Source organism: Ascaphus truei, chromosome 20, assembly GCF_040206685.1.
Source record: "Ascaphus truei isolate aAscTru1 chromosome 20, aAscTru1.hap1, whole genome shotgun sequence".
Taxonomy (NCBI): Eukaryota; Metazoa; Chordata; class Amphibia; order Anura; family Ascaphidae; genus Ascaphus; species Ascaphus truei.
This window is the reverse complement of record NC_134502.1, coordinates 5,162,081-5,178,477: the sequence shown is the minus strand read 5'-3', so window position 1 is coordinate 5,178,477 and position 16,397 is coordinate 5,162,081. Positions and strand designations below refer to the sequence as shown.

Genomic DNA, 16,397 nt, shown 5'->3' with positions numbered 1-16,397 from the left:
ATCCCCTGACCTCACCCGGGAGTCAAAGGGTTAACTGGGCTACGACCCAGAACAGTGATTTAACCCCTGTAATGACATGTACATGTGTATTCCCCTGTTCCCCTGTTCCATTGTAATGTCTGGTTTACTCAGTGTCTGCATCACACACACACTAGAATCCTTCCGGGAGCACAAGGGTTAATAGTCCTTTAATGATTATAGCTCTTTGTGAAGTTTTCCCGCCTTTTCAGGCACCATTTTGCAGGTCCCCATTGGCCGCCATTAGGGCTCCATGCATTTTAATGGAGAATCTTGTTGTTTTAGTCCTGTTTCCTGTAAAGACCAGCAGGTGGCGTCCGAGAGGGAGAGCGGCGGTTTCCAATTGAAAGTCAATGGGCTCATCGACTTCAATGGAGGTTCCTCGAGGTAACTTTCGAAGAACAAGTTGGCTGCCGTCCAGACCGCAAACCGGATACATTTTCAATAGGAGAGCTTTGATCACTTACAAGTCAAGGTCAACGTCAAGTGGCGTGGGAATAAACAGTTCTAGGGCCCCTAGGAATAAAATTCTTTTTGCCCCTAGTCCCTAGGTGTCCCCCCACTCGACCACAACCGGGTCCCCACATCCTGCACCCCCGATAAGGGTCGAACCCAGAAGAACGGGTCGCGCCATAGGCTTTGCCGGCGGCGGCAGAAACGGCTCAGAAAAATGACTAAGTGTGAAATGCTGTATTTTGGTACTCCATATCTCCGGTTCCGGAGGGCCCAGCGGATCGAGGTTTGAGGTGTCTGTAGTCACTGCTCCGGCATCACTGCAGAACCATCCTTGACCCGCCGGGACCAACCCGACGGGGTGTGGACCCCCTTGAAGGTTTGGGACTTTTCCCATAGACTTCAATGGCGGCAATTCACCATTGAAAGTCTATGGCGGAGAAGCCTGTTGTTTTCAATGGGGATTTAGTGAAAAGCTGAGATTTCTTTGTTAGCGGAGATTTTTGTATTAAAATGAACAATGATTTAATGTGCATTTGTGTATCTCCGGCTCCATAGGTCATAGCAAGTCGCTTTTTGGATCATATGGTGTCCCAGTTCCGGCCATGAGAACTGGGAAGTTTGGTTCTGCTAGACCCAATGGAACCGGATATTTTAATACGTTTATGTTTTATGTTTAATACTGTGTTCCAAGGTATGGACAAAGACTTGGAGGAAATTCCTTTGTCCACCAGGATAGCAGATGGTCCAAGAGGTGCCCTAATGTCTAGGATTTAAGTGTTCAAAGGGTTTTGTCACCCTCCCTGATGATTTAAGGGCGGAGGAGGCTCAAACCAGAGCAGTCTCCAAGTGTCCCAGTTATCACCTTCCCACAAAGGTTATCTTGCTAAAAAGCCAGATGGGTAGACTGGCTGGCATTCCATTTGCCTATGGGGGGTTACAGAAATGAGACCCCAGAGTTCTACTGCGCATGTGCCAGCTAGCATGGGGGGCCTGTCCCAAAATGTGTTCCCCCATCAAAGATTGGCTGGAGATAATGGGAAACCAATCACAGGTGCTTCAGGTTAAGAATAGAGGGACAAAAGATATATAAACTGCTGTTCCCCATATTCCTTGGTTAATCATCATTTTGTTAATCTTCGTTTGCTGGTATGGTTACCTGATATCACCTGAATGATTACCTGATTGCTGAAGAGAAATGCTACATCTATCTTCTCATTCCCCAACCCTTCAGTAAGTGTACTTCTTGTCTGTTACTGTACTATTCATGTGTTCACCTATCCTAAGGAATAAACTCACTTTATTATATCTAAGCCTCGCTTCAGTTCAGACCCAGTGATAAATATATATCATCTGTTATATATATTTATGTGACCTTATACAGCCTGCCATAATCTCACCGTGACAGGCTTATAAGAATAACTGGTGGCAGCGGTGGGATTGAACTGGACCTGGATTACAGTATTCTGCGGGGTACTGTGATCTAGTGGGGACTCAATGGTAATTGCGAGTTCCTGGGTCTAAAGATATTGAACACACGTTAGTGCAACAAGTAACGCAAGTTGTCACACCACCTCACCTGCTGCGACCCAGAACCATGAGTGAAGCGGAGAGTGCCTATTACCTGAAAACTAGAAATCAGCTAAAAGACAAGTGCCGTGAATATGGACTGGAATATGTGGACCAGGATGTCGAGGACATGGTTGCCGCAATCACAGCACATGAAGCCGAGCTTGCAGGGTCTTAGGATACGACTCAGCTTGCCCTGGTACAGCCGCCCGGAGATCAGGGACTGAACCCAGTGCCGGAGCGACAGGACCCCGGGGAGGGGACAAGTGCACCTCCTGGGCCAAGTGCAACAAGAGGGGCACCGATGGCTACGGCCACCAGTCAGTTTACCCCTGAAATGTTGGCACTGATTACAACATGGGGAGACGAGGGACAGCGGAGGAGCGGCTAAAGTTTATCTCAATGGCAGTGAACAGACCCGCTTATTGCCCCCCGGTCCAAACCCGCAAAGATGAACTCCAACTGGACAAGCACAGTCTCACCAGGTACGTGGAAGGCACTGATCAGATAGACATGTTTTTGAGGAACTTCGAGACCAGTGCCGGCGGTACAAGGTGCTTCCCGAGCATAGGGTTGCACGCTTGGACCCGCTACTCTCCGGCTTGGCTAAGCAGACTTTGATGGCGCTTACAGAGGAGTATGCTGATGACTATGACCACCTGAAAGAACTTTTACTATTTCAGCACGGTTTTACCCCTGAAGCTTACCGGGGTAAGTTCCGGCTGGAGGAGAGGCACCCTCAGGAGACCTATGTCACTTATGTGACCCGCATGGCTTTGTACGTGTTACACTGGGTGGAGGGCTCTGAGGCCAGGACTTACCAACGCCTGCTGGACCTCATCTTTCAGGAGCAGCTCATGCAGCAGTGCCCGCCGGCAGTGAGGGCTTTTGTATATGATAAAAAGCCCAAGACCTATACCGAGGCGGCGAGGATGGCAGATGACTATGTGGTCAGCCGTTCCCAGATGACCACCAAGGCACCTGCCAAAGCGGCGAGCGCGCCGGTACCGGCCAAGAAAGCTGTGAGTACCCCCCAGTGGACCCAAAAGCCTCCTGCGGGCAGCGGGACACCAAAGGCGGGAGAACTCCGGCATGAGCGCCGGTGCTACAATTGCAACAGCACTGGTCACCTCAGACCAGATTGGCCAGAACCCCTGCGTTCCAACGGACCCTATCGAGGGCAACGCACCCCAGCTGTGAAGCCGGTAGCCCGCGTGCGGGTGGCTTCCACCAAAGAACCAGGACCGGTCATGGAAACAACTCCCAGCGAGACGTCCCATGTCACCCCTGTCCCGGTTTCATCGGTGCCTACAGCCAGGAGCGGAGGACATCTCAGCGCAGACCTGCAGCAGACGGACGGCCGGAGCAAACATCTTACCCCGGTCACAGTCGGTGACCGGCAAGCAGTCGGCTTGCTTGATTCGGGAGCCACAGTGACCCTGGTCCGACCTGATATGGTCCGGCCAGAGGAATTGATCCCAGGCCCTGGGATGCAGATCACTGTGGCCGACGGGGAGCCATGTTTCCTGCAGGTGGCCTGCATCTTTTTGGATTCGGGGGTGGGCAAGGGTGTGCGGGAGGTGGGGGTTTTACCCGGTTTGGATGCCGACATTCTTTTGGGCAACGATCTGGGACCGATGACCTGCACCTACGACCGTGTGCCCCAGCCCGCTGCAGTGGCGTCGGTTACCCGGAGCCAGACCGCGGCAATGCCGGCGGCGGCCGCTCCAGTCCCCCAGCCTTTGGGACCAACGTTAGCGGAGGGCACAGAGGAGCCCGGGGAGGTAAGCCAGGATCAGTTGCAACCACAGGCTGACTTACTGTTTCCCCTTACCTTGTCCCCTGACAATGACATGACTGGGGGGTTGCCAGACTTAGGAGCCCAGTTTAGGGAGGCAGTGAAGGCAGACCCTACCCTGGCCGGCGTGAGACTTCGGGCGTCCGAATCTCAGGCAGGGGAGGGCACTGAGCGCTGCCTATGGCATAAGGGACTCCTATACAGAGAAGAAGGGAACCCGGGGATAGAGAAGGGATTGACCGGTAAGCGACAGCTAGTAGTGCCCCAGGGGTACCGACAGCAACTGTTACGGGTAGCTCACTCTATTCCGTTAGCGGTACATCAGGGGGTCACCAGAACGCGAGCCCGGTTATTGCAGTGTTACTACTGGCCGGGGGCATCCCGAGATGCGAGCAATTTCTGCCGCTCTTGTGATGCCTGCCAGCGAGTAGGTAAGGCGGGCAACCGTGTGAAGGCACCCCTGAGACCCCTACCGATAATAGGGGAACCCTTCCAGAAGGTAGCGATGGACCTGATAGGACCCCTCATGATTCCTAGCAGGTCAGGGAAGTGCTACATCCTCACGGTGGTGGATTTTGCCACCCGGTACCCTGAGGCGGTAGCGCTTGGCACTATAAGTGCCAAAACAGTGGCAGCCGCTTTGCTGAACGTTTTTGCTAGGGTAGGTTTCCCTAGTGAGATCCTAACCGATCAGGGGTCGCAGTTCATGAGTGAACTGTTACATTGTCTCTGGGATGCCTGCGGTGTACAGCACTGGCGCACTACCCCTTACCATCCCCAGACAAACGGATTATGTGAGAGGTTTAACGGGACCCTGAAGCAGATGCTTCGGACCTTTATAGAGGCGGAGGGGAAAGACTGGGAGATTCACCTGCAGCACTTGCTGTTTGCATACCGAGAGGTACCGCAAGAATCTACAGGCTTCTCCCCTTCGAGCTACTATATGGCCGCAGAGTACGTGGACCTCTGGACCTATTTCGTGAGGGATGGGAAGGGGAGACTACCGCTACTGATGCTTCAGTGATCCAGTATGTGGTAGATCTCAGAGACCGGTTAGAGATGCTCATGGGGGTGGCCCAGGACCACCTCAGGGCTGCTCAGACCAAGCAAAAGCAATGGTATGACCAGCAGGCCCGTAGCAGAGACTTCATCCCAGGACAGCAGGTACTTGTTCTCAAACCCACTCGGGAGAACAAGCTGATAGCTGCCTGGTCGGGACCGTACTCGGTTATCCGAAAGGTGAATGAGTGCAACTATGTTGTACAGGTAGCGCCTGAGAGGCACAAAACATACCACATCAACATGTTGAAAGAGTACAGAGCACCGAGTATGGGAGCAGTGGTGGCCATTTGTAGCCCACTGCTGGAAGATCCGGCGAGCAATGCTCTGTCTGATCTCCTAGGGGAGGCAAGGCAGGGAAACACTGTAGAGCAGGTAGAGATTGGGGCACAGTTGAGTGCTAGGCAGAAGGGAGAAGCCAGGGACATGCTAGCTCAGTATAGCGCCCTCTTCACTGACATGCCAGGGACCACACATCTCACCAAACACCCAGTACACACAGGGGACCTGCAGCCTCTGCATAAGCACGCTTATAGAGTGTCAGCAGAGGTCAAGACCAGTATGGAGAGAGAGATTGAGGAGATGCTCAACCTAGGGGTAATTACTCTGTCCCAGAGCCCTTGAGCAAGTCCAGTAGTCCTAGTTCCTAAAAAGGACAAGACCACCAGGTTTTGCGTGGACTACCGGTTGCTCAACGCTGGGACGGTGTCAGATGCTTACCCCATGCCCCGCATGGATGAGTTACTAGATGAACTCGCGGGGTCAAAGTATCTGACCACCATGGATTTGAGCAAAGGCTATTGGCAAATCCCACTGACCCTGGAGGCTAGGGAGAAGTCAGCATTCATCACTCCAAGTGGCCTCTATGAGTACTTAGTGATGCTATTTGGGATGAAGAATGCCCCGACTACCTTTCAACGCCTGGTCAATAGGTTACTGGAAGGGATGCAGAGCTATGCCAGGGCTTACTTAGATGACATTGCTGTCTTTAGTAATTCCTGGGAATCCCACATAGGACATGTAGCTGCAGTGCTGGATATGATCAGGGAGGCTGGGCTTACCTTAAAACCCACTAAGTGTATGGTAGGGATGGCAGAAGTCCTGTACTTAGGGCACAGGGTGGGTGGAGGGCCTCTCAAGCCAGAGCCAGCCAAGGTAGAAGCCATAGTTGAGTGGCCTGTTCCAAAAACCAAGAAACAGGTCATGGCATTTTTGGGCACCGCAGGGTACTATAGGAAATTTGTCCCACAGTACAGCGCCCTGGCCAAACCCCTGACTGATCTGACCAAGAAGCAACTGCCTGTGCTTATTACCTGGTCTCCTGCCTGTGAAACTGCTTTCCAGGCCCTGAAAACTGCGCTTGCTGGAGCCCCTATCCTGGCTGCTCCAGACTATACCAAGCATTTTCTCATACAAACTGATGCCTCAGACTTTGGTGTGGGGGCTGTGTTGAGCCAGGTGGGGGACGACGGCCAAGAGAACCCTGTGGTGTATCTAAGTCGCAAACTGCTCCCCAGGGAAATGGCATATGCCACCATTGAGAAGGAGTGCTTGGCCATTGTGTGGGCACTCAAAAAGCTCCAGCCCTATGTCTATGGGAGGGCTTTCACGGTCATCACAGACCACAACCCCCTGAGTTGGCTACAGAGGGTATCAGGGGAAAATGCCAAACTGCTGAGATGGAGCTTGGCTTTGCAAGAATTTGAATTTACCATTCAACACAAGAAGGGCAGTGAAAACAGCAATGCTGACGGACTTTCACGCCAGGACTATCCCTCTGCGACTGAGTTCATTAATGGTGCCAGCAGTGCCCCACTCCCCGTTAGGGCCAGTGGGCCACAGGTCACCCATTAAGAAGGGGAGGTGTAGAGGGAGAAAGGGGGTGGCCCGGGATTAAAGGGGTTACACCCCATTTGGCCATCCCCTGACCTCACCCGGGAGTCAAAGGGTTAACTGGGTTACGACCCAGAACAGTGATTTAACCCCTGTAATGACATGTACAGGTGTATTCCCCTGTTCCCCTGTTCCATTGTAATGTCTGGTTTACTCAGTGTCTGCATCACACACACACTAGAATCCATCCGGGAGCACAAGGGTTAATAGTCCTTTAATGATTATAGCTCTTTGTGAAGTTTTCCCGCCTTTTCAGGCACCATTTTGCAGGTCCCCATTGGCCGCCATTAGGGCTCCATGCATTTTAATGGAGAATCTTGTTGTTTTAGTCCTGTTTCCTGTAAAGACCAGCAGGTGGCGTCCGAGAGGGAGAGCGGCGGTTTCCCATTGAAAGTCAATGGGCTCATCGACTTCAATGGAGGTTCCTCGAGGTAACTTTCGAAGAACAAGTTGGCTGCCGTCCAGACCGCAAACCGCAAAGCGGATACATTTTCAATAGGAGAGCTTTGATCACTTACAAGTCAAGGTCAACGTCAAGTGGCGTGGGAATAAACAGTTCTAGGGCCCCTAGGAATAAAATTCTTTTTGCCCCTAGTCCCTAGGTGTCCCCCCACTCGACCACAACCGGGTCCCCACATCCTGGACCCCCGATAAGGGTCGAACCCAGAAGAACGGGTCGCGCCATAGGCTTTGCCGGCGGTGGCAGAAACGGCTCAGAAAAATGACTAAGTGTGAAATGCTGTATTTTGGTACTCCATATCTCCGGTTCCGGAGGGCCCAGCGGATCGAGGTTTGAGGTGTCTGTAGTCACTGCTCCGGCATCACTGCAGAACCATCCTTGACCCGCCGGGACCAACCCGACGGGGTGTGGACCCCCTTGAAGGTTCGGGACTTTCCCCATAGACTTCAATGGCGGAGAAACCCCATTGACCTCAATGGCGGCAATTCACCATTGAAAGTCTATGGCGGAGAAGCCCGTTGTTTTCAATGGGGATTTAGTGAAAAGCTGAGATTTCTTTTTTAGCGGAGATTTTTGTATTAAAATGAACAATGATTTAATGTGCATTTGTGTATCTCCGGCTCCATGGGTCATAGCAAGTCGCTTTTTGGATCATATGGTGTCCCAGTTCCGGCCATGAGAACTGGGAAGTTTGGTTCTGCTAGACCCAATGGAACCGGATATTTTAATACGTTTATGTTTTATGTTTAATACTGTGTGCCAAGGTATGGACAAAGACTTGGAGGAAATTCCTTTGTCCACCAGGATAGCAGATGGCCCAAGAGGCGCCCTAATGTCTAGGATTTAAGTGTTGTTCAAAGGGTTTTGTCACCCTCCCTGATGATTTAAGGGCGGAGGAGGCTCAAACCAGAGCAGTCTCCAAGTGTCCCAGTTATCACCTTCCCACAAAGGTTATCTTGCTAAAAAGCCAGATGGGTAGACTGGCTGGCATTCCATTTGCCTATGGGGGGTTACAGAAATGAGATCCCAGAGTTCTACTGCGCATGTGCAAGCTAGCAGGGGGGCCTGTCCCAAAATGTGTTCCCCCATCAAAGATTGGCTGGAGATAATGGGAAACCAATCACAGGTGCTTCAGGTTAAGAATAGAGGGACAAAAGATATACAAACTGCTGTTCCCCATATTCCTTGGTTAATCATTTTTTTGTTAATCTTCGTTTGCTGGTATGGTTACCTGATATCACCTGAATGATTACCTGATTGCTGAAGAGAAATGCTATATCTATCTTCTCATTCCCCAACCCTTAAGTAAGTGTACTTCTTGTCTGTTACTGTACTATTCATGTGTTCACCTATCCTAAGGAATAAACTCACTTTATTATATCTAAGCCTCGCTTCAGTTCAGACCCAGTGATAAATATATATCATCTGTTATATATATTTATGTGACCTTATACAGCCTGCCATAATCTCACCGTGACAGTAATGTCCTCTGTTTACTCGGCTATCTCCATCCTACGCGTTTCGCTGGGGTATTAGGCTTCATCAGGGAAGCCACAGGGTTGCATTACTACTACTAAATCTAGCCGGAAGCTATGAGCTCTTATGAACTTTTTTGGACTTATTTGCTTACTCCCCAGTGGAGGATGGATATTGAGTTGCTACACCAGCTGATTTATTGCTTAAGAGCTATCAATTGTTGTTTTATTTAGTTGTGTTGTCTTAGAGTTTTTATAGATGTCTTACATACATTCACCAGCATAGTATATTTATATCATATATACTTTTTTTTCAATATTAATGCACTTGTTAATACAGATGTAGCCACGAGTATTAGAACACTTGTACCTGGGGAATTCTGGGGCAGTCTCACAGTAAAGTCCTCAACATTTCTGTGCGATTCTTGATGGGCCATAGGATTAAACACAGCGGGGGGGGTCCCTGCAGTCCCATTCAGTTTGAATGGGACTGCAGGGACCCCCCGCTATGTTAATCCTATGGGCCATTAAGAATCGCACAGAAATGTTGAGGCATTTACTGTGTGACTGCCCAAGAATTTCCAAGGCAAGAGTTCTAATACTCGTGGCTGCATCTGTAATGTAATATTTAGTTGAATAGTTATATATAGAACTATGTTTTGTTTGTTATGGACAAGGTTGATGCCAATTACGTAAAAGATATGATCAGCAGAGACACAAGTTTGCAGTCTGTCTCTGCTGTGTTAGCAGAACACCGTCCCAAGTGTATTAAAATGGCGATGTAACCCTTTTTGGTAAAAAAAACTCTCAATTAAAAGGTTTTTATATCTTAATTTATATGTGAATCCTATGTAGATAGGGTCAGTTAATTTTGAGATGGGACAAGTCCATAAAAGATTCTTAAGAAAGAATATACATTTTTACAATATCTTTAAACTGCTATAATGTATGGGGTACATGTATACACATCTGTGTAATCCTCTATTGGAACTAACAGGCCTCCACTATGAAAATCTAGATATTGTATCAATTAAAGAGCAGGGAGAGGATGAGAGAGGAGAACAGGACATTCAACAGGGGCAAATCCACCCAGACACCCGTGCAGGTGAGTAACATACAGGATAATAATCTCCATGGAACATGGGTCAGAATTAATAAATAGTCTCCCCGAGATCTTAAATGTTTAGTTCATGTGAATATGTTTGACTGTTTAAAACCCATTAATATTGTTAGTATTTATATTCCAATGTTAATTTCTAGTAAGGCCATTTTAATAAAAAATGTTTTAGGGAAAAAAAGAGAAAATGTATTCAGTTTACCGTTATTTTCTTTTCCGGGTCTCCTCTCTCTGCAGTGGGTACTAAATGGGATAGTTCCTCCCTTTCAGCCGTAGTAGGACAGGAAAGTCTTCTGCAGGTCCTATTATATAAGTCCCTCACCTTACCTGTAGGACAGACTTCGGTTTCTCCCATGGATGTAAAAATATATATAATATAGAGAGGATAGGAACATGAAGGAAGGCGGATACTTAATTTAAATGAAATGGGAAATTATTTTTGGAAGCAAATAGAAAACTGGTCTTAAAACTGCTTTATCCTGGTGAAACGTCAAAGCCTGGAGATCCCCCACTCTTCTCGCTGATGTGATTGTCATCCTGGTCAACAGAATTTGCTGCAATTGTTGAAATTGGTGACCCACCAGGAATTGTAAGACCAATGAAAGATCCCATGTTAGTACTGTGCTTCTTATTTTGGGTCTTAACTGTTGGACTGCTTGTAGAAATCTTGTAATAAGCCTGTACAGTATGTATATCTTTATTTATATAGGGCCATCCATGCACATAGTGCTTCACAGCAGTAATACACAAGGCATAATATAATACATAATAAAAATAAGCTCTTGAGACATAAAAGTAAGATTAGGAAAAGGAGTCCCTGCTCTGAAAAGCTTACAATCGAAGTGGTAAGTAGGGGGAATTTACAGAGACAGTAAGAGGGTGTTCTGTTAAGTGCATCAGCAAGGGGTTGAGGTCAATGAATAAGAAGTATAGTATCAGCCATTGAGCAACCCATATGGTTTTTTAAAGAGGTTTGTTTTAAGATTGGTCTTAATGGTGGAGAGCTAGGGTGCCAGTCGGACATTGAGGGGAAGGGCATTCCAGAGGCGTGGGTCAGTGAGGGAGAGAGAGGTTTTATATGGGAGATGACTTTAGATGCAAAAGGGACAGACAGAAAACGTCCTTGAGCAGAACGCAAGAGTTGGACATGTGCATAATGAGATATTAGTACTGAGAGGTAAGGAGGGTCAGAGGAGTGAATTGCCTTAAAAGAGGGAAGGAACATTTTGTAAGTAATACAGGATTGAATAGGAAGCTTGGAGAGGGATTTTGGAAGGAGAGTCACTGAAACTAATTTAGGAAAGAGTAAAATGATTCTAGCACCATTTAAGGTAGATTGTAGGGGAGACAGGTGAGAACCGGGAAGGCTGGACAGTAGAAGGTTACAATAGATGAGATGTGAGAGGATAAGGGCCTGCATTCGAGTTTTAGCAGTCGAGCAACAGAGGAAAGGGTGTACAGTATCTTGGCAAATGGAGGAAAAAAGCAAGAGTCGGGAAGGTGTCTGATGCTAAATTCCTCTATAGTAGTGCAGATAATGCCGAAACCTGGCCCTTTAAGTAACGTAGACTGAAACCCTTGTCAAAACCATCTTGCAAAAATTCTATCAATGACTAAAAAGAGAGATCAGAAAAATCTTAATTTTTCTTCTGACACCAGTCTTGAAGTCAACGGTATATTAATGAAATTGAGGTGTTCCTGGCTGGCATTAGTGTTGCAATTGCCTTATCTGAACATCCGTTCTTTTTCAGTATGTGCCACCTAATCTCCATGTCCCCTGAAAGACTGGGAGATGCCATGTGGGATCTATTGCCATATTCACCAGATGGGCAAACCATGTTCTTCTTGTCTTATTCGAGTGATCATATGAAAGCCTTGAGCAGAAGCAGTCAACTTTTTTTGTTTTTGAGATAGACCTCATGGAGCCTTCTCTGGGGCTGACCCTGGGGATACATCAGCTGGTAAAATATCCCAACATCTAATTCCCATTTATCTGGACAGATTCTTGTTCGGCTCAAAAAGTGAGCTGCAGCATTTTCTTTTGCATCTGGTAATATGAACTGCTGTGATGTTGTTCGTGTGGTCTTCCTAAGACATGATGTGAGTCTCCCGCTTCTGGTTCCTTCTTCTTTTGCAATGTATTTTACCATGGCAATATTGTCAGATTCTACTCGTATATTATTGTCTTTAATACAAGCGTGACATTTTTTGATCATGTTCTTCACTGCGTGCATTTTTAGCATGTTTGCTGGAAGCTCTTTGTATGACCTTGGCCAACTTCCTTGTGCCAACCATCTTCCCATCTGCACTGCCTATCCAGAACTGATTGTTGGTTATTGTTTTTCAATCACATTCCTGGAGAGATCGTGCATTTTTTAGATTTTGTGGGATTTCCCACCATCTTAGATCCAGTCCTGTTCTGGGATATATGTAAATATTTTGCTCTAGATATTTTGGAGCTGTGTTCCCTTGATCTAAGAATGTTTTCTGCAGTGGTTTCATATGGAATCTTGCCCATCACCCATGATATTCCAAGATTGTGATTACTGTGTGTGTGTTTGACAGTAACACCTTTTGTCTTGAGATGTTAACAATAATTCTTCCTGTTCATCCAGTCATTGATATATCTGGATAGCCCTCTTTCTCAACTTAACCACCAATGGAACTACTACCTTGGTAAAGGTGCTAATCCAAAAGGGATGGCAGTGTATATATAATGCTTTCCCCTTACTGGAATTATGAAGAATCTCTGATGGCTCTGTGTGATGGGTATGTTCAGATATGCATCCTTCAGGTCTATTGAAACCAACCAGTTCTTTGGCTTGACTTCGTGAATAATTGTGTTTAATGATACCATCTTGAATTTTCTTAGTTGGAGGAAAGTATTGAACCTCCTGAGATACAGTACTGCTCTGAATTCTCCATGTACTTTTCTGACCAGAAATATTCTGGAGTAGTCCTGTTCTTTTTTTGAGAACGAGGGACTTCCCTTATCACTCGATTCAGTGTTAGGTTTATTAGGTTCGAATTCTTCGATTTCTATGCGCCAGGTACTGCTGGAAATCAAAAATTATATTCCTCTTGTTTCTGAGTGAACTCCAGATGGTAACGTTATTGGATGACTTAAAGACGTGCGGATCTCAATTGATATTCTTCTACTCTGGCTATCCCGTTCCTTGGAGGAGCAGAGATGTGAGGGTGAACAATTTTGGCATCTGTGGCCATATCGTAGCCTTTAAAGGAAGACATGGTGCCTTCTGTGGATCCTGTGCAGCAGTCGTGGAGCGCCTTATCCATTACTGGTTTTTCTACTGTGACAAAAGTAGCCTTTTGCTATGTACCTTTCATCCAGGGATCACCACTTTCAGGTAGCGGAGACAGTCTTCTGACACAGAGGTGAAAATAAAGCTTTGGCCTGTTTATTTTACCATTAAGATGTTACAGCAGATAACATGAATAAATCAAAACAAACAAAAGTCTTTGCTCCACTGAGCACAAAACACCGCTCTCTTAGTACAAGCTTCTCTGAAAACAAATTGGTCTGCTCACAGGCAGGCTTTAACAGCTGCTCCTCTTCATTAGCAGTTGCAGCTGTGTGAGACCAGTGAGAGCTAGAAGTCCTGGTCTGGATTCTACCTGGTAAATCTCCAGAACATGGAGTGGAGCACTGGCCCACCCTACTCTCCAAGTGCACCACCCTAGGGGCCCAATAGGAGGCGCAATAATCCAAAATTACACACTGCATCTTCCTGGGGCTTAATTTTGGCAGAAACTCTGCAATAATTGAGGGGCAACATATACACTTTCCACTACCATCCCATTATATCTGTCACAATACGTACATGCCTATATAGTATTTCTATTCTGCACATGCATATTTTACCTTCCATATACAAATTCTATTTTTACATACTACACTATGAGGGTCTTGCGCTTTCTTCTTTTTCTCTTTATCTAGCTGGCGTTATCTTGACCTCAGCCTTTCCAGTACAGGTGCCGACCCTCTACTTGTAAAGAGATGTTTATTATTATATATATATTTGCACTGTGGTGTTATTTGTCTAGGTCACATACACAGTATTTTACTCACTAATATATGTTAAACTTCAGCTGCTTATCTGTGGTTTCATATAGTTTTCACATTTTTGCAGTATAGGTCTAGTATGTCCATTTAATTATAATTAATGTTTACACATTTTTGGTGTGCTTGGACATATTTTCTATATACCCAATGTCTCAGCCACAATGGTGCCCTTCTCACTGCCATTGAAAGTGCCATGGATCTTGCTGATCTGTTGTCAAATTAATTTCTCTGAGAGCACTCAGGATCAATCCTCTCATTGTATCCTGCTTGAGTGTTTCTTCCATGTAAGCTGCTCCGATGTGCATGGCTCTGGATAGGGATGCTATTGCTACTGTTGGTTTGCATACTGAAAAATACTTTCCTATAACACACTCCATTTTTCAGTCCATAGCATCTTTGAAGGATACAGCTCCTCGACATGCAACTTCATTTTTCTAGCAATCCTTGTGATTGCAGCGTAAACTTTAGGAGGGCTTCCCAAAAACCTGACCTATTTTTCTCAATAGAAATCATCCAGGCAAATCTTTTAAGAGCAAGCAATTTCTTGTCTGGCTGTGTCCACTCAGCCTCCATCACCCCCTTTATAACCTTGTGCAGGGGAAAATATCTCATCTTCCTTTGTGAGCCCATGAATAATTTCTTACTTCATGCGTTATTCTTCTGTGTCTTGTAACTCCAGTATTTACCTCATTGCCTTAATTAAGGGCTCTACAAGGTCTAAATTAAAATCCAAATCTTCATCTAACCCCCACCTGTTTGGATGAATCCCAATATTCGCCCCCGAATGTTGCTGAAATACATCTGACCCCTCTGAAAAAGAGTCTTCTTGTCTAGACTTGTTTGTGACTGTGACCTTTTGGGAGACTGCTTGCTTGCTTGCTTGCATGCTCAATCTGCACTCTTTTCCTGGTTTTCTAAGTGCCTCTGCATAACACAAGCATAATAGAGGAATTCCGTCACTGTCGAGCCTATGATGTCATCGCACATGCTGCTTGTAGACATGGTGACTACTTCCGATCCTCAGCACTCACGTGGGATGCCATTACCAGCCCTATAAGGCCTACCCTGGCCTTGTGTTTCACTGATTGTGTTCCAGAACACAGACACCGGCAGGTGTTTCAGGGGGGAGAGGCTGACGACTCCTGAATATAACTGCACGATGAATCCTATTTCAAAATATCAAATCCTACTGCTACGCGGTAGGAAAGAGAAAATGCTGGTCTTGCATGTAATGTGTGGGCCTTATATACAGTACTAGTACATACAGAAGAGTTTTCTGTCCTACAGCGGTTACAGGTGAGGAGCTATCCAACTTGGTACACACTGCCATGTGGAAAACAGTAAAACACATTAAGTAGAATATGTATTAAATATGAGAAAGTCAATGCAATAAGAAAATGTAATTGGTATTGAATGATTTGAGCAGGTGAAGTTAAAGATGAAATTGTACCAAGGGCTGAGCAAACAGAGGATCCGAGTGTGAAGAGTCACCTGGAAGCTCAGGAGATAGAAAGCCTTGAAGTTACCAGCACAGGTGAGTAGAACATGTGTGAAGAAAGCAGTTCAGAGCCCATATTTCCCCTATGTGCAGAAAAAATGATTACAATTCAAATTTATGTGTAGGTATGTTCTCAGGGAAATTATGTTGTGCACCAGTATTAAAAGTAATTAGAAAATTCCTTGAGCATCCTTATTTTAACCTTCAGATTACTCTAATAATGTACCTGCTATGGCCCAGGGCCTGGCATGCCATACTGTAGGTCCTTGTGTCATTCCAGGTAAATCATCATAAAATGCTAGTTTTCTATGGCTTGATCAGAATCCCAAGATCAGAATTCTGTTTGTCACCCTGGGGGAGATCCCCGAACATGTGATTGCTACCAATGGGGATCGCGACCCTGTGAAATCCCGTGGCCCATCTTTAGGAGCATCACCTTTACCTTACAGGGTGGTGATATTATATAGGCAGCATGGAGATGCGCCTTGTTTTTTCTATTTTGTTTGTTTTCATATTCAAGTTCTGAATTGTCTTTGTAATGATTACATATAGAGAGATGACAGGCAACACATAATGTGGCATAGAACATATAACCAAACTCGAAAGTGTTACCACCAAAAAGCCAATACCCCTCATTGTCAAATGATGCTCATAGTGAATGAAATGTTAGATTATACTGTTATGATACACTCACTGTGAATTTCCTTCCAACAGATGGATCCATGAGCTGGATCCACACTGCAGCCTGTTCAACAGATAGGACAATGGAAAATATCAATTTCCCCTCAGAGTGGAAGTGTCATAAATGCAATGAATGTGGGAAACACTTCACTCGCAAATCTAATCTTATTGTACGTCAGAAAACACACACAGGAGAGAAGCCTCATAAATGCAATGAATGTGGGAAACACTTCACTCGCAAATCTTATCTTAATGTACATCAGAAAACACACACAGGAGAGAAGCCTCATAA

General features: G+C 46.2%; 1 protein-coding gene across 1 annotated transcript in view; it reads left to right on the top strand.

Annotated features, from left to right (window-relative positions):
• LOC142471451 (uncharacterized) overlaps positions 1-16,397 on the top strand; it is a 39,796-nt gene that overhangs the window by 10,957 nt on the left and 12,442 nt on the right. Inside the window, exons 5-7 of the mRNA XM_075578253.1 lie at positions 9,723-9,830; positions 15,353-15,460; positions 16,139-16,397. Coding sequence (XP_075434368.1) covers positions 9,723-9,830; positions 15,353-15,460; positions 16,139-16,397 — 475 coding nt within the window. The remainder of the gene's footprint in view (positions 1-9,722; positions 9,831-15,352; positions 15,461-16,138) is intronic.